This window comes from Molothrus aeneus, chromosome 1 (genome assembly GCF_037042795.1).
Source record: "Molothrus aeneus isolate 106 chromosome 1, BPBGC_Maene_1.0, whole genome shotgun sequence".
Classification (NCBI taxonomy): Eukaryota; Metazoa; Chordata; class Aves; order Passeriformes; family Icteridae; genus Molothrus; species Molothrus aeneus.
In genome coordinates, this window is record NC_089646.1 from 6,803,940 (window position 1) to 6,825,564 (window position 21,625).

General features: G+C 42.0%; 1 protein-coding gene across 1 annotated transcript in view; it reads right to left on the bottom strand.

The window, feature by feature from the left end:
* PRKAG2 (protein kinase AMP-activated non-catalytic subunit gamma 2) overlaps positions 1–10,294 on the bottom strand; it is a 217,328-nt gene extending 207,034 nt beyond the window's left edge. Inside the window, exon 1 of the mRNA XM_066550880.1 lies at positions 10,088–10,294. Within this exon, the coding sequence (XP_066406977.1) occupies positions 10,088–10,192 (105 nt within the window). The 5' untranslated portion in view covers positions 10,193–10,294. The remainder of the gene's footprint in view (positions 1–10,087) is intronic.
* Between the last annotated feature and the right edge of the window lie 11,331 nt (positions 10,295–21,625).

Sequence of the window (21,625 nt, forward strand, 5' to 3'; positions counted from 1 at the left end):
ATCAGTATTAGTTTCAGTCTTTATCATCAGGAGAGCAGATGCTATTTCTCTCTTCCCAAATGACTTCCTAGTATTGCTTTCAATCTCTGTTCCATTGAACTAAAAGCCAATTTCTGATTTGTTTGGGGTTTTTTGGTGTTTGATTGCTGTTGTATTTTTGTTTGTCTGTTTGTTTTTTCCATTTTAGCTATCAGGCACAAGAGAATGTTACTGGAAGTGGAAAAGTAGCAAAGTGTCTTGTTTGTAATGCCGCTATAAATAGCAAAGAGGGAAGAATGGCATCTTGAAAGTTTGAAAGATGTAAAGCTTAATTTTCAAATGTAATTAAGGATATCCTGATGCAAATGGACTGGCAGGATCTTCAAATATTGTAGAAGAACCTGAGATGCCTAAATTCCTTTGAAAATCACATCTTTTTGAGCTACTAGCCTTCTTAGCACCTATTTTCTTTTCACAATCCTGCGAATGGCATTTCAAGTAAACTTGAGTCATCTCTGCAGATTTTTGGATCTGAGACTACAGACAGATGGGCATCAAAGCAAGTGAGTTACCAAGGGTGACCAAGTCACCACTCGTTTTATCTGACCTTGAAAATAAAACAGATTGGCTAAGTAGGAAGGCATTGTAAGGCTTTGCTCAGCATTGCAGGAGGATGCACACAGTCTGTTGGGAAATCCAGCTGGGGAACAGCAGCTTTCCTTGCCCTGGTAAATGCTTGAGGTCCACTAGGACAGCTGAGGAATACTGGGTGAAGAGCAGTTTTGTCTGGCTAAGTAATGGAGATGAGCCCAATCCTGTGCATGGTTAAGACACTTCCTCTTTTACTGACTCCAGTGTTTTACAGCTGAAAATCAGAAAAGTTTCATTAACAGCAACTTTTACATGCCAATTGATGACATGTCCACAGATCTGCAGCAGTGAAAAGAGCCAGAACTCTTAGTACAACACAGAAAAAAAGGAATTCAAGTAATTGCACTTTTTGAATTACTGGATTTACTTTATAAAGAAAAATGCTGGCATGTACTTTCCTGCCTCTGCACAGCTTAAAGCATGTAGAGTCATTCTAAAACGTGTACAAATATAAAGAAAATGTATAATTAATCATCACCCAACTAAAAGAAGTCTCTTAAATTAGTATTTACCTTGAATATTGACTCACCAAATAAAGAGCAAAGGGAACAGCTGAATAACATTTTCGAACTCCCATTCTTTTCAGGCTCCAAATTTTATGTTTACAAATAATGTTGGCTCAATTTTTCAAATGGCAGAATTTCCCCATTTTCCCATAAAAATGTAGAGTTGATCTAGGACTAGTGGAAGGAGTATCAAAGAATGGTGTTGAGACCATGCTGGTAATTCTCTTTCCTGCTCTAGCTGGCAGCAGCACTAGAGAATGCCCAGCTCCAATAACTGGAAACACAAGCCAGTGGAATTCAGGAAAGGATACAGAATGCCTGCAAACTCTTTGGAGACTGCTGTAGATTGAATATGACTGGTAAAGAACTGTTTATATGTACCCAAACTCCATTTTCTTGACAATGTAGATGACTACATGTGAAAATACTGTAGATGCCTTGTTTCAAGAATTCTACAACTGATGTGCCACCAGCTATACAGAAAACAAAAGAGTAACATTGCACAGCTTTCAACAATCACATGGACCACATGGAGGATGTGATAATTAGGCACACTCATTGGTACCACTTTTGATGCTGGAAATTAAAATAGTCTCCTCTAATTTATCTAATATCCTCAATCCTTGGTCTTCCTGCTCAGGCTGCCAAGAGTCCTAATAGTGTTATTTTAAGACCTGGCATGACTGTTTGTAGACATTAGACTGGAATCCTTTCACTTCACGCATATTTTCAAAAAGCAAAAGGAAAAATACTTCCCATGACTGCTGCCTTAGGTTAATGTTATGTAGGGATCTGACTTAGGCTGAGCTTGTCTTGGATACCATAGCAAGAAGGTTTGGCTTATGGTTAAGGTAAGGGAACTGGGTCTGAAAACTTCATGAGTCCAACTGTCACATTCCTGTACAACCTGGGAAAAGTCACTTTAACTCCAGCCATCTCCTTAAATATCAGCACTACAGGGATTTCTTCACACCTCCTCCAGCCAATCCATTCTGTCAAGGCTTTAAATTCTTCAGAGAATTTGTTTTTGCTACCATATGTACAGACATCTAAGAGCATTCAGTCATGGATGGAAAGAAGATCCCACAAGCTGTTTTGGTGTTTCAGTGTGGCACACTGACACTTTAAAAGTTCATTTTTTGTGGACCTCAAGCCTCAGCAATTCATCAATGGGCAGCTTGCACCTCCTCTGCCCTCAGGCCATACAGCACATAGAGACTCAGATTGCTGAGGATTTATCCTTGAACCGTCTTTCCTCATGCTTCTTGGTTTAGATAACTCTTCCAACACATGATTAATACTCAGTAACAGCAAATCCCCCTCTAATGAATGTATGCAAAAGGAATGACAACACATGATGAAAACCACATTCCAGAAGATGCAATGATCTACCGAGAAGCTGGCAAAGTCATACACAGCATGGTAGCACTGACTAAGCACCTTTTTTTACCTCTTCCTTACTCTTCTTTCCTTTGTCAAGTCTTGTTGAGACTATTGTGCCTCCAGTTTTGATATCATCTCAGAGAATCCTTTTCCCAGAAGTCTCTGCACTCCTTCTAGCCAAATTCAGTTTCACTCTTCAGACTGGCTCTATGCTTTTGGAACAAGATCCAACCAACTGAGGAGTTCAATTCCATGTGCCTGTGGAGTGGCTGAACAATAGACTATTTCCAGGAACTTTCACTTGCTCATATGCGTTCCGTCAGAGCAGTGAAACTGGGAGTTTTCATCCTTGAGGAAATTCAAAATCTGATGGGGCACAGTCCTGGGAAACCTGCTCTAGTTGAGCACAGGGCCAGCAATAACACCTGGACTAGACAGCCTCCAGATATCTCACTTCCAACCTCAACAAGTCTATGATTCTGTAAAAGCACTTGTTTGCACTTACACCTTTTAAAGGCTCCATGGCCAAAAGCAAAGCAGCACAGACCTAGAAAACACATTAAATGCACACCTACTTAAAGAACAGTTCTGTTTCAGTGGAAATTTGGAAATCCCTAATCAAAGATTAGGGCTAGGTAGCCTTAATGGAGTCATTGTGACACGCTTGAACAATCTCTACACAATTCCTTTTTTCAGATTTCCATGTAGAGCCCATTCAATATAAGTGGCAAGCAGGTAACAATCCATTTCTTCCACTAGACAGGCAACAGGCAATGCTTATGGCACTTGTTCAGTCCACTACATTCCTAAAACTATCCCATTTCTATGGAGAGCTTGTCTTCACTGAAAAATTTCTTCATGCTTGGACTCAGATTTTACCCCTAATCTAGCTCATCAAGTACTGATTTCTCCAATTCCATGGAAAACACTTTTCCAACCCCTTCTAAAGAAATCAACATGCAGAAACCAGACCCAAACTTCAGTCATTCATAAACGACCCCTGGTAAGTCCACAACTGAGCAGTGGTTTTTTTACGTTATCAGGAAGCACTCTGACCTCTCAAGAGAAGTTTGCTTTCTTCAGCTTGCAGAAGTATTTTCTTATTTTCATTGTTCCAGCAGCATTACTCTCATGGAAAGTTGACTGAAAATTGCAGAATGCTGTTGTACATAAATGATGATAAAGTTTCATAACATGGCAGACAATGCTTATAATGCACACAATTCCTCCTGATGAATCCCCAGATGTGTGAGCACGTTCTCCAGCAGCTTAAAAAAGGCATATAGTTCTCTCACCCTGGTCACAAAAATAGATTAAGTCTTCAGCTTATGACATAGGTTCTGTTTTTGGAGCAGAAGGTCACAGGCACCCTTTGCAATAATGACCATAAGGTCTGAGGAGTCACGGTGTGGGAAATAAATGACAACCATGAAACTCACACTGCAATGCATTTGCTCTGCATCCCACTGGGTCACGCCTCCATAATGTAATTTATTGTCAAGCTGAATTTTATGAAAATTTGAAGGATGTTATAAACCATTCTATGAATTCTCAATGTCAAAAGCTGGAGTATGGTGTTATATTTCAGTTCTCAATTGTGTAAATGATGCTTTCATGCTTTAAAGCTTTCATATGCAAGCAACTTGAGAGAGACAGTATTACAGAAGCAAACACTAAACTGAAGCATTATACTGCAGTTTCTACAACTACATAAAGAATAAACACAAAAATCATTCTGCATATCTAACACACATTGGTGTTTTAGCTCACTGCTGGTATGAGAAATAGTTCAGTAGCAGTACAGCACTGTATCACCACACCAACAATATTATTTTATATTTATTGATGGCATCGTATATTCACGTGTGCACATAAGTTTTCCTTCTCAGAAGAAAAACCACACTCCATTCAAGATTGAAATCATTTTCTTTTAGCCTTTGAAGACATGCACAGGTCTCCCTGTTTGTGAGACTGTAACACTTTCTCCAGTGTATCTACAGTGCAAACAGTACAAAATTGAGACAGCAGACCCCTGCAACCAGAGCAGACTCTGGAGCCATTTCCCACAGCCTGGTGATCAGTCTATGGTAAAATAGCCCACATTGTGACATTCCTTGTCTGCTGTTGATGTCTTCCTTGATGTCTCATTTCTCCTGTAACCAACTCTGTTCTTTCATTATTCCTTGTGCATGGGATGCCTTTTGACAGAAATTCATCTTTTCTTCCAAGAGATGAGAATTACATGTGTTACTTCACTCAACATAAACATCCACAATTTGGGCAACCAATGCTGACTCAGTTTTGCCTCATTTCTCCTCCCATTATCTCTGCCAAGCCAGCACCTGGGCACACCAACCTACTTCCATCACTGTCCATATATCATCAACAAAATGAGGGTTAAATTCTGGTTTCAGTCACATCTGAGTAGCTCCCTTGAATTTAATGTGGAGAAATTGAGGTTAAGCTGAGCCTTGTGGGTCTGTGAATAGGAGCTGGCTCCTCTTAGGTGGAGATCACTACCCCTCACTTCACTCCTCATCCCTCTGGAGCATGACTTTTCTTCTATTCCACTAATCCCCAGTACAAGCACACCGTAAACTTCCCTGAGCCCAAAAGTCTCACCATCCACATTTTTGTGAGTTTCTTCCACATTCATTATTTATTTCTCCAAGGAAATTCATATTCCTCTGAGCCCACAATCCTCACAGGCTCAGGTATGAATAAAGGAGGTTGGGTGAGGCCCTTTAGGAGCAGAATGTCAAACCAGGAAAAGTAATATTTTGTAAGACACAGCACATTTCTATATACTGATGGAGTGTTTCTGTTATGCTTTACAACCAAAAATTTTGACTAATTCTTCCTTGATTGCAGTGGCAGCTATTTTGATTGTAAACATGAATCCTTTCTTTTATCCTTCAGATAATTCAAAGTACCATCTCAACACTCCTGAGCAAATACCTCTTGCCCTTTCCTGTCTTAATATATCAGCTCTTGAGGGAGGAATCCAAATTTAAACTTCAAGGCCACAAAGGCTCAGGACATCTCAGAGCTTGCCCTGGGAGAGCAAGAGGGAGAACAGTTGAGATTTAATTTTAGGGAAACATTTCTCTTTCCTCTGTTTCTCTCTCCCTTCACCTCCTCTCTCCAAGAAAACAAACATTTCTTTCATTCCTAGATCACACTGGAAACTGATTTCTTTTCACCTTTGAAAGAATTCACTAGATTATTCCCCACTTGCACTTCCTAAAGCGACTCCTAGACTGAAGTGCTGTTCTTATCAGCCCACCCTGCAATTACCGGGAGACAAGAAGCACCCTGCAAAAACTGTGACAAAACAAAATAATTTCAGAGTGATTTATTAGGCATGCAGCCACTAATGACTTTGCAAGTGTGAAAGCAAGATGGAGGGGCAGAGCCTGAGCCAACAGTAGCTGTCAGAACATCATTGTCATCTATCGGGTTAGAAATATTTAACCCATCTGATGTTCAGCCTGGCATCCCCCCATAACACCAAGCCTGGAAACAGCAATAAATTTTGACATTGAGGAGTCTCTTCAAAAATTACAGAGGCTGACAAAGAAAAGGAAGAAACTGTGCAGAGATGTTTCTTTGTGTGGCATGGAAAACAAAGAACCCTGATCACCAAGCACATCCTTTTAGTGCATCAACTCTGCTGTCAGGGCTGAAGTACCAGAGGCAAGAGCCACCTCACTGAACTGACAGGTGTTCTGATATTCATTCACAGATGTTATTTTTGTGCTTATTGTGAAAAAAACTTCTTGTTCTTTTGAATAAAAAGTCACCTTGCGATGTCTTTGGGAAAAATCCAAAGAAGTGCCAAGTTCCTGCAATTCCCACCTGCTGGGAGCAGCAGGTGCTTGGCACCTGGCATAGTGAAGCTCTTGAGAGAGGTTCTGCCCTCAGTTGTGCTCATGTAAATACAACTTAACTTTGCTAGCACTGACTGAACCATCCCAGAAGAAATTAAAAGTAAACAAGAGCAGAATATTTTTTTTTCAGCACCAGGGGCCTACAATGGTAACGTTAACATTAGAACAGATCGATTTTGCCAGATGACAAAAGAACATTCTGATCTCACTGCTGTGCGCTCCTACTCAGCAGACAATTGCATCCCATCTCAGAATAGAGTTTTAAAAATGTTCAAAGCAATGTGCAAGCATTAACTTCTAATGGCTTAAAAAGGTATTTTATAATGCTAATGTCTTCATATTACAGCTATGATGCATCTAGAGAGCAAAGGTTTCTATTTAAATCTGTAGCAGCTTTCAAAGATATTTGGACCAGAAATTTCCATTTAGGCATCTCTAATTGCAAGACTTCTGAGTGTGCTGCTGGGATAGACAGAGGCTCCTGCAATTATATTCTGGTCCATCTAAATTACTAGTTTAAGACAGTGGTGTATCTACAAAGAAAACAACAACCAAACATGAAGATGTTCCATCATCCCAGCCATTTAACAAACACTCCCTTGCCATGCTGCAGAATTCAGTGGCCCCTACTTTATTCTTGGCTACTGAACACAAGCTGAGAGCAGTGGGGAGAGCCAGCCTGCAGGAATTTAGTGATGCACCACCACTCCCAGAAGTACAGGCAGGGCACCACCCACCTGTGCTGAGGGAGGCTGAGCACAGAAAGTTGGTGAAAATAGAGAAAATAGAGTGTTTCCAGATTTTTTGTATCATGTCTTGTTCTTCCTTGAGAAAGATGTACCTGAGAAATGCCCTGGAGTGTTGCAAGCCACAAACCTGCTTTCTTCAACTGATCTGTTTTTTCCCCACTGTCAAAAACAAACCCAAAACAATAAAACTATGTGGGGGAGGGAAGAAATGCATACAACTTTCTTTTCAGAAATCCCTATTATTCCAGAATCTTCTAACCTAATTATAGTGTAGTTTGCATCCTTCCCTTTTTTTCCCCCCAATATATATTATTTTTTCAATCAGCATTTCTGCATGACCAATAAATATGTTTTAGGCCAGCATACATCACAACAGTACCTCTCTGTCCCACTGCTTTCTCCTTCAGAATGGACTCCTCTCTCCCCTCCTACTCAGACCTTGTTAGCTCTTCTCTTGTTCCTAATTTGAAGATCCAAATGAGCATGAATTACATGTCTCAGTAATAAACATGATCTCACAGAAACACAAAGAAGAGGATGAACAAAATAAAAATTACAGTCTGGTGAAAGCTCCCTTGACAACTACAGCTACACTGACAGGCGCCACTGAAATAATAGGAATGATGCTTCAAAACAACAGCCAAGACAACGTTATGAAAGAGAAAAAAAAAAACAACAGTCTAAACAGATCTTTTCAAATGCAGATTCTTCTGTCAAGTATGGAGAATGTGAAAAATGTTCTTTCTTATAGCACAGCCATGTTCAAACTCTGCCAGATTACAGAAAACCACTAAAAATATGAGTACAACCATGGGCTCAATAGTCCATTTGAGGAATATTAGAATGATGCAGAATGGAAGAGAAAGGTCATATTTTGGGGATGGAGAGGAAGGATAGAAGGTGTTATCTCATTACCAACTGGGTGAACAACAAAACTGTTGACTTCAGTGCAACATCAGGCATTTGCAAGCTTGTGTATCTGAGTCCCTACCATTATCCAGGTGACAAACTTCATACCAAAAAGCCAAGAGATGATGAACATGAAAAATTATGACCCACTACTAAAAAAATTCCATCCAAGGTAGAATTAAGGTAAAACTCATGAAGAAAGGTTGTCGATGGATTAGGAAGTAAATTAGGAAAAAAGCATTAGCATTCCTCTGTCAATAATGATTTAGTGCTAATGAGTTCCTTAAGAACTTTTTTTCCTGTTAGCTTCACACCATAAAAGGAGGAAAATTGTTCTAAGCTCTGGTGTGGTCAGAGATACCTGCTGATCAGCAGGTATTTCAAAAACACCAGGTGGATGCTGTAAAATCCTGCAACAACCACAGGAAAATCCAAAACTACCTATGGCTCCTCAGCAGGCAGAAAATGCAGCTCCTGAGAGCAGCAGTGGGAATCCAACTGCACAAGAGTTTCTGGCCAGAGTGAGTCAGAGGTGGGGGGGCAGTGGAAAGAGATGGCAGAGACAATATTGCAAGCAGGGTGGGAAGGAATAATGAGCACAGGGGGAGTGGTGCTTTGGTGTGGTACATTTTATTTGCTGGTATTTTACATCCCTATTGTGAAGTACTACTGGCAACATGGTAAAGTTTATTGCCTGAAATCTTCTGTCACAAACACATAGGCAACACCCATTTCTGTTAGCAGAAACAGACCCTTTTCTTCTAGTACTGAATGCGCTCTGAGCTCCAGAAATTTGGCTTGGGCTCTTGGGCTTGCATTCCTCCCCAGAGAAAAATAAATTCTGCAGAAGAGTCATGTACTTTTCCTCCATTTTATTCCACACACTCGAGACACCTAATAAATTTGCTTTGATTTCTTATTCTTTCCTAAAACAAAGGAAAATCTTACAATCACAAATATCTTTTTGCTCCTTGGTGGCCTGGCAGAGATACGGGTAGAACTGTTTCCCACTTTTATATAATGGGATTTAAAACAAACTAATAAACAAAACAAATCAACAAAAAAAGAAACCAAACACCAATAACCAATAAAACAACAGAGGGCACAGAGAAGATACAAGGACTTTGCCGTTTCTTGCCAGAAGCACCGAAAACAAAAGTACATGAGGACTGAGAATAGAAAACTAAGAGCTACATGGATCACAAGAACATCCTAATAGTATAAAAACCCAGTAATTTAAGTTTTGAAAGGCATGTAATTCTGAAGACGGAGCCAGTCAGCTTTTTAGTACTCACTGGAAATAGAAACTTTTGATCTGTGGTTATTCTGTATCTGTTTCTAGAATTTCTTGCATGTTACTTTATAGTGGAATATACAGAACAGAGCGGTGAACAGGCTGCACGGCTCACTAGTTTTCTCCACTGTGAATCCAACTGCCCTGCTCTTTAAGCAGTGACCAGACTGCTTGGATCCAACTCTGAGCCAGCTCTGGGTTCCCCAGCCCTGGGAAACTCAGAAGTGGATTAGTCTCGAGAGGGAAGAATCAGATTAAACGCTGGTTCAGCCACAGGCAGGGACAGTTCCCGGAGCCAAAGCTGGGAAAGTTGAGAGCAGCGTTTGGGGGTGAGCAGACCTTCAACCGTGCTGCGAGTCTGAGAGGGAACCGGGTGAGACAAACTGAGCCAAACCACAGCCCAGGGCACTTGTACAGCCGCGAGTAAGAGTCACTTCTGAAACTGGGATAGGGGGACACACCTCCGTGCCACGGACCCTGCATCCTGGGCTTCCAGCACTGCAGGGGAGTGGGGCCATGGCCCCACTGTTCAGCCCCCCCCCAGGTGTGCAGGACCCGCCTGTTGCGGGGTGCACCCCCAGCCCAGCACGCCCCAAACTGCAGAGCTCGGCAGGAAACACAACAAACACGACACCTCTCCCTGCCTTTCGCTGCGCTCCACGGCAGAGAAAAACATGCCCAAGCCACGCCAGCTGCCGAACGGGAGAAGAGCGAGGAGCCACTTACGGGGATGTGCACTCGCAGCATGAGTTTCTTGTGGCCGGAGCTTTTCCTGCTGCTGCTGCTGCTGCTGGAGGCATCTTTCTTCTTGTCCATGGCAGTGCTTCCCATGCCTTCACCCAAGCGTGGTGCTGAGCGATGGATCTGGAGAGGGAGCCTCCTCTTCCACCTCTCCCCACCGTCCCACGGGCCGCAGTTAGTCCAGGCTCCTTATTTTCTTTTTTCTTCTCTCTCTCTTTTTTTTTTTTTTCCCCTTCCTAATGGCCTTAGGAAATTTTGGGGGGTGGGGGTGGGGGGAAGCAAGAGGAGAGGGGGAGAAAGAGAGAAGCCGAGGGAAGGGGAGGAGTTTCTCCAGCTCCGGTCTTTAATCCCAGCAGCGAGGTGTCAGGGGGGACCTTCGCAAGAGCATGAGATGCCCGCACAGACGCTGCTCCCTTTCTCACTCTTCCGCCCTTTCAAAAATATCCGGAGCATCCTGGGGGAGGGGGGGAGAAAGTTTCCTTCCCCTCGCCCAGCTCGGCCGCACTCTCACAGAAAGAGAGAGAGGAAAAAAAATAAATAAAAAAACAACCCCCCAAACACCCAAAGGCTAGAAAACCCGAAAAGGGGAAGCGCTCGGGCGACGCTTCTGGCAGACTGGGGAGTCCCGCGGGGAGCCCGACAGGGGAGGGAGGAGGGAGGGAGGGAAGGGGGTCAGGAGGATGGGAGGAGGTGCCCGGGCGCTCCGAGAGCCCCGGCAGGGTCCCCAGGAGCTGCCAAACGAGCACCACGCAACTTTCCCGCAGTCCGGCCGCTCCCCGCGGCTGCCGCTCGCCCCGGGCCGCCCCGCCGGCCCCTCGGCGCGGGGAGAGCAGCTGGAGCCGTGCCTGCATTCCCGGAGCACGGAGGTGGGCGAAAAGGCTGCGTTTCACCTTGCCAAAAACGCCCCGAGGCGGCGCGGCTCCTCTCCCTCCCGACCTCCCAGGCTGTTTCCTCGCCTCCCTCCCCGCAGGATTTCTCCCGGCCGTGCCCTAAGCCGGGGGTACTCCTGTGCCCCCCAGGCACCGCTTCCCAGCCGCACTCCCCAGCAAGGAGGGGGCCCCGGCAGGCTTCGTTCCCTCCGGGTAAAACCCCGGGCTGCCCTGCCTCTGCCGGGCTGACAGGGAACGCGTGCCAAGGCCGGGAGGGCCGCAGTCCACTCCTGAACGGAGATTTTTCCGCTCCCTCCCTCCCTCCCTCCAAAATGTCCTCAGCGCGCTTGCAGATTCAGCCGAGAGAAAGAAGCGGCTCAGCCCCCGCGGGCCAATGGATTTGGCGTCACCGGGTGCCAGAGAAGGAAAAGTTTCCAACATCCCTTCACCTGTGGCTGTGCTGCTGCCCAGAGCCTCCCCACAGCAGTGCCACCCTGCTGCCAGGCTGCACCAGGGCTGAGAGCCTGGGACAGCAAGGACAGAGAGGTGTCTTTACTTTAGGGCAGCAGGTGGTTTAAACAAGCATACATGCTGCATCAAATATGAGGGTTTGTTTCAGAAGTGCCTCTTCTTCCCTTGACAATCTCTGTCCCTGCTTCCCAGCAAGGAGGGGGCCCCGGCAGGCTTCATTCCCTCTGGGTAAAACCCCCGGCTGCCGTGCCTCTGCCATCCCCATGGCAGTGCCACCCTGCTGCCAGGCTGCCACCAGGGCTGAGAGCCTGGGACAGCAAGGACAGAGAGGTGTCTTTTCTTTAGGGCAGCAGGTGGTTTAAACAAGCATACATGCTGCATCAAAATATGAGGGTTTGTTTCAGAAGTGCCTCTTCTTCCCTTGACAATCCCTTGCTGAGAGTCTGGGACAGCAAGGACAGAGAGGTGTCTTTTTTTTAGGACGGCAGGTGGTTTAAACAAGCATACATACTGCATCAAATATGAGGGTTTGTTTCAGAAGTGCCTCTTCTTCCCTTGTCAATCTCTGCATCTTTTTACAGTGCCTGAATTTGAGGATGAGGCCAAGCCCGTTACAGGCACAGACATTTGATCACAGCGCTTAAACTCAGATTTTTCAGGTTCAAAGATGTGCATGTATGCATTCACAAAGCCGACACTATAATCACTCCCAACAAATCTTAGGGGAGTCTATAAAACAATGATTGAGGAGAGAAGGGAGAAAACTTTTCACCAGAAATCTTATCTTCTGAAAAATACAGGGTTGCAGAGGTTATCATCAAAAAATACAAGAATTCAGATTTATTTCCTGCCTTATGGAAGTTGAGTATTTCCAAAGCTTGGTCGGGTGTAAAGCCTGTAGCCACTTCTCTAAAACCATACAGAATTAAATAAAGATGTGACCCCTTTAATGAAATAGACAATTGTCCTATAGGTTCCTACAGAATGTCACAGAAGGAAACAGACCTGGAAATGAAACAGGGGTTAAGATCACTGACAGCAGCTCAGGAAGGGATGTGGATGGGTCTGTAACACCTGCTTTCTCCCAGTATTTATATAAACTCTGCCAACAAAGTGCTGTTGCCAAGGGATAAGGGAATGACTGGAATAAAGAAATTTAAAAATTGCTAAGAAGCATGCCTATGAAAAAACTGTCACAAGATTTTTCTAGCTACTGTGGTGTTGAAGGTTAAAAAATCAGGGAAGAAAAGGTAGAATTTCTTTAAAAGGATTTGAGCAATTGGTATTTTAAGCACTCAGATCTTCTGGCCATTCTTCATTAAATTAAAGAAATTAACTTAATTAATTAATTAATTCGAGTTGGAATAAAATCTACCATATAAATACTCCTTTCCCTTGTTTATGCAAAATTGTTTCCCACGATATTATAATTTATTTTCTACATTTAGTATTTTAAATCTAAATTAATTCTTCTTATTTTAGATTATTTGTATGAATAATTGTGGTTATTGTAAAAGAAGTTTCAGAAAGTGACATAAAGGCAGCATGACCAAACTCCCAAACCTAAAAAAAATCCACAAATCAACCTCCCTCCACCAGGATATTGCCTTAAGCATGTTTATCACTTTCAGAATACCACAATAAGAAGTTATCCTTATTTTTTTTTCCTTTGACCCTCTAAGATCTCAAATATGACCTTTGATTCTCCAGTCATATTTTTAAACTTTTCATTGCAGCTCTGAGGATTAGAGACATGTTAAAACAAACAAACAAACAAAAAAGAAAACAAACCACAAAAAATACAACAAACAGCAAAACAAATCCTAAATCCTCCTACAGCTGCTATACTTCAGGAGCTTGACTCCTTGTAAAATCAAGTGTTAATAAGACCTGACTTATTTCAGACATTAGGGCACCATGTTTTTATACCACTTTGCTTTTTATCTTTCATGGATAAATGTAGCCAGCTTTTGAACAAACAGCACTGTCAATACTTTTAATGAGATCTAAAGTTATTTTGATTGATTTGTCTACCAACAACCACGTTTTCAGATGCATGTAAGCATCAAAATTACTAATTTCACAGACAAATGGGTACTTAAACACTTTGGAGAATATCATAGAATCAGAGAGTGGTTTGGGTTGGAGGAGACCTAAAGATTATCTGGTTCCAACCCCATTCCCATGGGCAAGGGCACCTTCCACTAGACCAAGTTTCTCAGAGCTCCATCCAGCCTGGCTTTGAACACTTTCAGGGATGGGGTTTACATTTATCACCCAAATACTTCCAGGTTTCATAACCCCTCGGGGGGGCAAAGCAGAACAGCATTTCAAACACACCAGCCACACTTTGCCTCTCCCCAACACCACCAGAACGCTTCCCATTATAACTCAGCCCTACCTGCAACTCAGCAGAAGCAGCACATTTTGGGCTACGCCCTGGCACAGGACTTACCCTACTTAATCCTTAAATACAGGTTGAGTCAATTTTTCCATAATAAATTTCCCTGAGTCCATTGCTATGTTTCTAAAATAGCCATAAAACTTTCCTTTGAGCCTTGGTTGTACCGATTGTAGTTGCTGGAAGGAAAATAATATGGCACCAGCAAACTTTGGTGCTGAGGTTCCAAATGCAATTTTAGAGATTTTCTAAAGGCTTTAAATTTCACTGAAAAAGCATATCTAAAAAAAAGTGGTGAATGGGGAGAGCTATGTGAGTTGTTGGTGGGTTTCAAATCTTTATTAAAACCAGCATTTTTTGGTAATGCTTTATAATTTGTTGTTGGTAATACCATATATATTGCCTTGGAGAAAAAAAGCTATCTGTGAAAAAAAAACCCCTGTTATTCTTTCTCTGCAGATGATATATTAATCAGACTGTGAGTATTCAATGTAGATTTTTCACACATGCAATCTGTAGGTATGTTTTAGGCACAGACTCCTGCAGAAGTCTCATTTTGGGTGACTACATTTCCCACCATAAATAACGTGTATATTCCATACCAGGGTAAATATTGTAATTTCTCAGGTCAACCACATTATTTCTTAAGTATATATATATATATACACATATATTCTTATTTGGGACTTTCAAACCTTTTAAAAATGTTTCCAGGATTTAGAGACAAGTTTTTAAAAATCAAGACATTTTGAAGTCTGGAAGCCCAAGACCTTGTTTGGCTGTATCCCAGCATTAACTATGCTTAATTATAGCTATTTTTCTCTTTATTCTCTTCTTATATTAATATTTGTCCATGTTAGTTTCTGCACTTCCTCCTCTGCCTCTCCCTTTCTTTTCACATTTCACCTCTCATTCTCATCCTCCTGATGTTGTTCTCCATCTTTCTCTCTTCTCCAATTTGCCACTCAGTTCTTTGAGCATGCTTGAGGTGGATTGCTTGGTTTCTGTTCAACACATTTATTAGATTGAATTCGACCCTGCTGCACAGGGCTCCTTAACTTAATTACCAGTACCATCTAATTAACCTGATGCAGAATTGGGATGCAGTAGTCCCTGCACAAGTCTTCTGTAGAGGCCAGAGAGGACACAGCCCTGACATCTGTCTGCCCACACCCACACTCACCTGCTGACACAGCACAGTGCAGGGTGCAAATTTCAAGTCAAGTAGAATATGGAATCAACATGAGGAAATTCCTGTAGACAGCTAAATTGCATTGCTTGCAGCAAAACTGCTATTAAAATTGCCTTCTGTGGGGAAATTTGCAGGAGAAATTGTAAATCTGCCAGGAAGGCATGAGTGGTTGAAGCAAGGTGAGGTAATGAGGTTAATGAGAGGAGCTTCTTGTCCCCAGAAGGTCTCCAGGAGCATAACAGTAGCAAAGAGTGGCAAATATTTATGCTGAAAGAAAGGTTGTGTGGACAGGGGGCTGTGCTTCCTCTCCAGGCTGTCAGGCACCTCCTGGCAGGGAAGTGGTCACTGCAGTGGATTCTCTTGTCACCCAAAGCCCTGCAGCACGGTCTGCCCTGCAGCTCCCTCCCCACTGCCACCAGAATCTGTACCCAGAATTTCTGCTGGGTGCTGGGCACTCCCCCAGGGCTGCTGCACTGCTCATCCACTGAGTCACTGGGATGTCTTCTCACCCTGACCACAGTGCAGAGGAGGGGAAGTGAGAGAGAAGCAGGTTCACAGGACCTTTCTAGGCTGTTTCTCTAATTTAACCTGACTGCTAATTTCTCTCAAACTGCCAAGAGAAGGGGCAGCTTTTTGAGTTTACTTCCTTTTCACTTGCAGACCTTGTCCATTTTGACAACTGATCCTGGGTATCAAAAAGTTTCAGAAGTCTTCATTCAGAATGAGCAGGCCCATGGAATGGGTTTATTTGGCACACAGAAGGCTGTGGCATGGGCACTAGAGCAAGGATTGGCAGGAGGCTCCCTGTTTGGCAGCTGTAGTGTCTCACTGGGTCCCATCTTCATGGCTCCAGAACCACAATCCCCACGAGGCTGCCCTCAGGCTGTACAGCACTGACCCCACAGGAAATGCAGGCACAGGAAATCAGATGGTGCATGGTGCTGTGACATGAACCCCATTGTGTGCTGGCATGAGCACTGCTCTATAGACTGTGTCTACAGGTAAGTTCTGTTTCTCATTTGTATCACTACACTGTAAAATAAGAATAATATTCTCTGTCATCTCTGCTAGAAAGCATCTGGCAGACCTGACTAGGTACAAACATGGAAAACACATTTTCTTGTTTGAATCACAACAGCTTGATAAAAGACCTTGAGGCTGATTTTCAAAGTTCACACAACCTCTGTTGGTCCTGAGAGCCAGGAGAGCCTTCCAAAGATTGAAGTACCTTATGAGACATTATCTCTTTATATTAGTTTCTATATATAAAACAAATTTCCATTAACTGGAATGATGCTGTTCAGCCTCAAGCTTTCTTAGTACTTAAGAGTCATGAAGAAGAAATGACAAAGACTTTTTAAAGTAGCTAATTTCCTCCTTACTGATACAGGAAAATTTCTTTTGTGCTTTCTACTGATTGTGAGTCAGAATTTCTGGCTGTTAGCCAAACACAATACTTTGAACCTTTGATTTGCATATGTAGGCCTACAAGTTAGACAGATAACCTCAATCAAAATTTAATATAACAGATTATATGCAAAACCAGTGAGAAAGGATTCATTTCCCATATTGAGTGACTTTTGTCAGTTGTGCAAATTAACACAGAGAATTACAGATAGAATTCAAGAGGAGTCTGCTTTTCATTTTCTTTTCCAATAATATGCATAATGCAGTACATTAGCTAAAAGAACATTTAAAGGAGGCAGAGACATGGTTCTACCAGGTATGTGTGGGCATAAGAACAAAAAGTGTTTTCAGCAGCACAAATCTGAAAGTACTTCCATGTTCTTCCCAGTTCACTGGGAAGAATTCAGAGAGCTGAAGAATTACAAACACACTTTCTGTGAGCCTTCTGTGTGTGATAATATCAGAATTTATTCCTTGGCATGGAGTGTGCTTGGCTTCAGACAGGACAGTGGGCAGGAACAGCACTTTCCTTCTGGAGTGGAGGGGGTGAGACTGCCCCAAAACATCAGTCTGTCACTGCTTGGGGGTGCAGACGCAAAAAGAGGTGAGGCTTCCAAAGCAATCATGAGCAGTCGATTCCAGGGTGGTCTGTAAGATCTCAAAGAAAATAAATTTTGCATATTTACCTTCAAATTTGTTATGCTGCAAGGTACTGGTGGCACAGTGTCCCAGAACACGCCTGTAGCAGTGTTCTCCACTTGACCTCCAGCCAAGGCCAGTGGCAAAATTCCCTTTAGGGAAGGAAAAATTGCAACAATTATAAAACAACCCAAACATGTTCTCTCATCTGGTAGTAACTAATAACAGGAGAGCCCCAGAACTCCCATTATGTGTGAAGCATCAATGAGAAGGTGATAGTTTATGGATGACACAGAGGAATGAATAAAAACAGGAAGAAAGAGCAGAATGATATGAAACCTCCTCTGCACAATGGCTTCCAAAGGATCAGAATGCTCCAAAACTTTGCTTGGCTCCACACCTTGGTGTCCAGGATCTGTGGATATCACAATGTGTGCAACAAGATCCAAACATCTGAAAAGCATGAGAGGTGAATAGCAACTCCTCCTTGTTTTCATAAATAAATTGTACTTCTCTTGTGCTAGGCCTGTTTGCAACAATGCCAACATCTTTTTTTGATCCCAGGTATCTACTCCATGTCATTGAGGTGCTGCAGGATTTGTTTTTCTGCTTCTCCATGTGTGATGGGCACAGGCAAGCATGATGAGCAGGTGTTCAGTGGGAATTCGTGCAGATCCAAGATGACATCTCCCCAGGACAAAAGGTGACACGTAGGAAAGGTGGCTCAGAACTGTCATCTGCACCAGCAAACCAGAGCAGCAGGGCACAGACCTGAGCAGTGTCCTGGAACTGTCCTGATTGTTAAACTGTTCACAGTCCCCGCAGCGCTTTGGCTCAGGCTCTCTGCAGCTCCCCAAGACCCTGCCAAGGCATGGCTCAGGAATTAACACCAGTCAGGGAGCATTGCCAGGAGGCAGCCTGGTCATGGCTGCTCTGTCTGAGAGGTAAGAGCTTTCCTAAAAGCCTTGCTGTACCATCTGAGATCTGCAGCTCTAACCTGTGCCAAGAGGATGGAAATGTTAGATCCTGGCTTTCCTGCATGCCTAGGCTCTCTGAAGACTAAACTACACTTGTTCCTCAGTCTTTTCAATGCCTGTCAGCCCACCACTTCCATAGGAGGAGGACAACACAGTTCCCACTGTACTGCTCCTGTTTGGGCAGAAAATGAGCTGTACAAGGAGGAATCTCAGATGTGCAATGATGAAAGTACCAAGGTCATGATTATTGGCAAATTATTCTGACATATGAACGGTGAGTGATATATCCAGTTAAAGACTGCAGATTGTGCATTACCATAGCATTGATGTAATTACAAACTAAGTATATGTATATAAGATAGCAAGGGCAGATTTAACAAATTTCATTCATTTCATTTTCTAACACTAACACTGTTAGAAAATGGTGAAAATGTCCGTAATGAAATGTTTATAATACCATAATTTCATGTCAGGAAGAACTTCCATTTCAAAATATCTCAAAATCATTTTATTTTTATCGTTTTCCTTAAGAAGAGGGTCTTCTTTCCTTAAGAAGAGCTTTAGAAGCAACAAATATCTAGAAATGACCCTAGAATATAAAAGTGGTTCCCACAATAAATCCAAAGAGTTCCCAAAAATAGCTAATGTAATTCAGTGTAGCTTCATTAAGATTATTATTTTATTCTCAACTAAAACTTTGATTATGTCTTACTATACAAAGTACCTGGACTTTGGAGTCTTTAAATGAAAAATTACAAGGTAACACTAGAGAGATGTGCAAGCTCAGTAGATACATTGGAGGTAAAAGAAAAGGAATGGCTGAAGGAGAATTTCCAGATGTTGAAGACAGACAACAAAACAAACAAATAAGATTATTAATTGATTGTGTTCTGTTACTGATGGAGAGGTTACAGTTGTAATATTCCTAGATAGGTATGAATTAACATATGAAGGCACAAGGTAGTTAACATGAATCCTCAAAGTTATGCTGGCCATGCATGTAGAGTATTTTCTACTGAACATCCTCCATAAAATAAAAAGAAAGTAGCTCTTACCTTTGTAATTAGTAGCTGATAGATCCCCATTTTGGGCCAACTTAGTAACTTCCAGCAGAAAGCAGCCTCTCAGCTCTCTGGGTACTCAACTCTGCAGGGAGAGCACAGAGAACAGTTTGAATTTAGGTTATTTGAAGTCAAATTGACTTCCCTATACATGGTCTTTACTCCTTCTTCAACAGTCAGCTTAGAGAGCCAAACAAATACAAACAAGCAGCAGGAAAATCTCTTGTTTTAGTGAATGAGGACAGAGTCAGAAGCTCACACAAAGTGCTGGGGAAGTGAGCATCAATAGAGTGCAATTGCCTGCTGGAATAATGAAAATTGGGATACAAAGGTCTGCTTGGAAAGAACAGATGCCAAAATCATATCCACTTCTACAGTCCAAGGAAATCTGCCACAAAGTGTGGAAAAGTGCTACTGCTGGATGAATAAAATCAGGAATCATGTGCAGGAAGGGCACAAAACTTATGTACTGAAGGAGGGTGGAGAGCAAGGGGATAATTGAAAAAAATTTTTAAGTCCTATATCAGGTGAGATGCAATTGATTTCTGTTTCTGCAAGGATCTCTGCAAGCTTCACAGATGACAGGAAGGATATAATCTTGACTTCATGGTCTTTGAACTAAATACAAATTTATTTTATTTTCTGGTATACATAAAAATATGGGTGGGAAATGTGGGAGGCTCTCTTAAGCTGAGTGAAGTATGTTCTTTATGCCCAGCATTACTGTGGTCCACACAAAATCCATTTCCCTGGGAGCTGACCATGAGCTGAGAGGTCCCAAGAGCCTCAGCGCTGCACTCCATGGGCCTTGGTAAGATGCTCTGGGACCACAACAGTTTGGGGAAAGGAGGGAGAGAACAGTCATCCTCCTGTCAAATTTCCTCATGCCCATCCACACTGCTCCTGATGGCACAAGGCTGATCATGTGGAAGATATTTTTATTGTACAGTAGTAAGATCTACTGAGCATTATTTTACTGTCTGAACTAATAAAATTATCAGTTATTCAGAATTATCAGAATGATGAATATCTGAACTGGTATTTAATATCTAGAAGATTAGAAAGACAAGCATTTTGTGTCTGGGAACTTCAAATCAGGACTGTAACACATTTGTATTTTGACTGCATATACTAGAAGAGTAATTAAATTATGTATAACTAATTAAGAATATAGGAGGACCACCCATATGTAAAACCCACCATAAACATATAATAATTTTATACTATATTAAATATACAGGATTGCTGATATGCAGACATAAACATATGTGGCATATATATCTCAAACCAGTCTCAAGCATTCCATATGAAATTTGCTGGAAGCAGGCCATTAATTACTAAAGCTGAGTCTAATCCTGTAATCTCATCATAACAGAAGTTTAGTTTTCATCAGGCCTTGAGGATCCATATTCAACAAATATTATTTCACTGCCAAAATAAAATACAAAATACTTGGTACAATGTGGTTGACTTAAGGAATGGTCAAATGCCACTCTTGGGCTGTTAATACTCAGAATTTACTTTTTGGTGTTTGGAAAACATTTATACTATTCTTCAGCTCTGTGAGCTTGCTGTCATTCAACTCATCAGCAAGACTTCCACTCCTGGGAGTGGAAACTCAGTTTATTTTAAGGTTTTTGGAGATAAAGTAACAACTTTTGCCATTCATGTCTGCAGAATCTGACAGTAATCCCACAGCAAAAGGCTTAGTCCCACCAGAGCACTGATGTCCTATAAAATTAGGGCAAGTTCAGGAAAAATATTTTTAGTGCATTCTCCTCATTAACACTAAAAGAGAAACTGAGGGAATCCCAATACCCAAACAAGTACACATCAAAGGTCACACAAATATTTATCACCAAATCACACAAAAAATTACAGCTTCAATGGTAAAGTTGAGTGGATGATACAATCTTCTTATCCATAAAAAATTATGTCCCTCATTAATTCTTTTCACAGTAAAGCTGCTTCATTATTTATCCTCTGGGTAAGCAATTAGCAGCAACATCGCTCCTGGGTAGTTTGTGCTGAATTTCTCTTTAATATCTGCTATGAGAGACCACATATTTCAGGCTGCAAAAGCAAAATTAAAAGAAACTCCCAAAACTGAAGAGTTGCTCTAAGCAAATAAATAGCTCTTGGTATCAAAGGAGTGCTGGGCAGGAGGAAACATGTACTTTCTCCTTGAGGAAAGCTGGAGAGCACTGGAATTACAGATTTATAAGCTCTTTCAAAAAACATCAGCCTGACTCTGAGAGTGTTCTCTGCCAAATCAATTAAGCTAAAATTTAAAGCTGCTGTAAGAAAAAAAAAATAATTTAAAAAACCTGTAACAAAACCATTTAGAATTGGAAGAAGTTTCTTATGTATAAGAGCAAGTAAGTTCTGGAACAGATTTTCAAAGAGAAACAGGGGCAAAAAAGATAATGGCAATAAATTAATGAAAGGGATTATATTCAATATGATAACAGGGTTAATAACAGGTGATTGGAATATGTTCCCACAC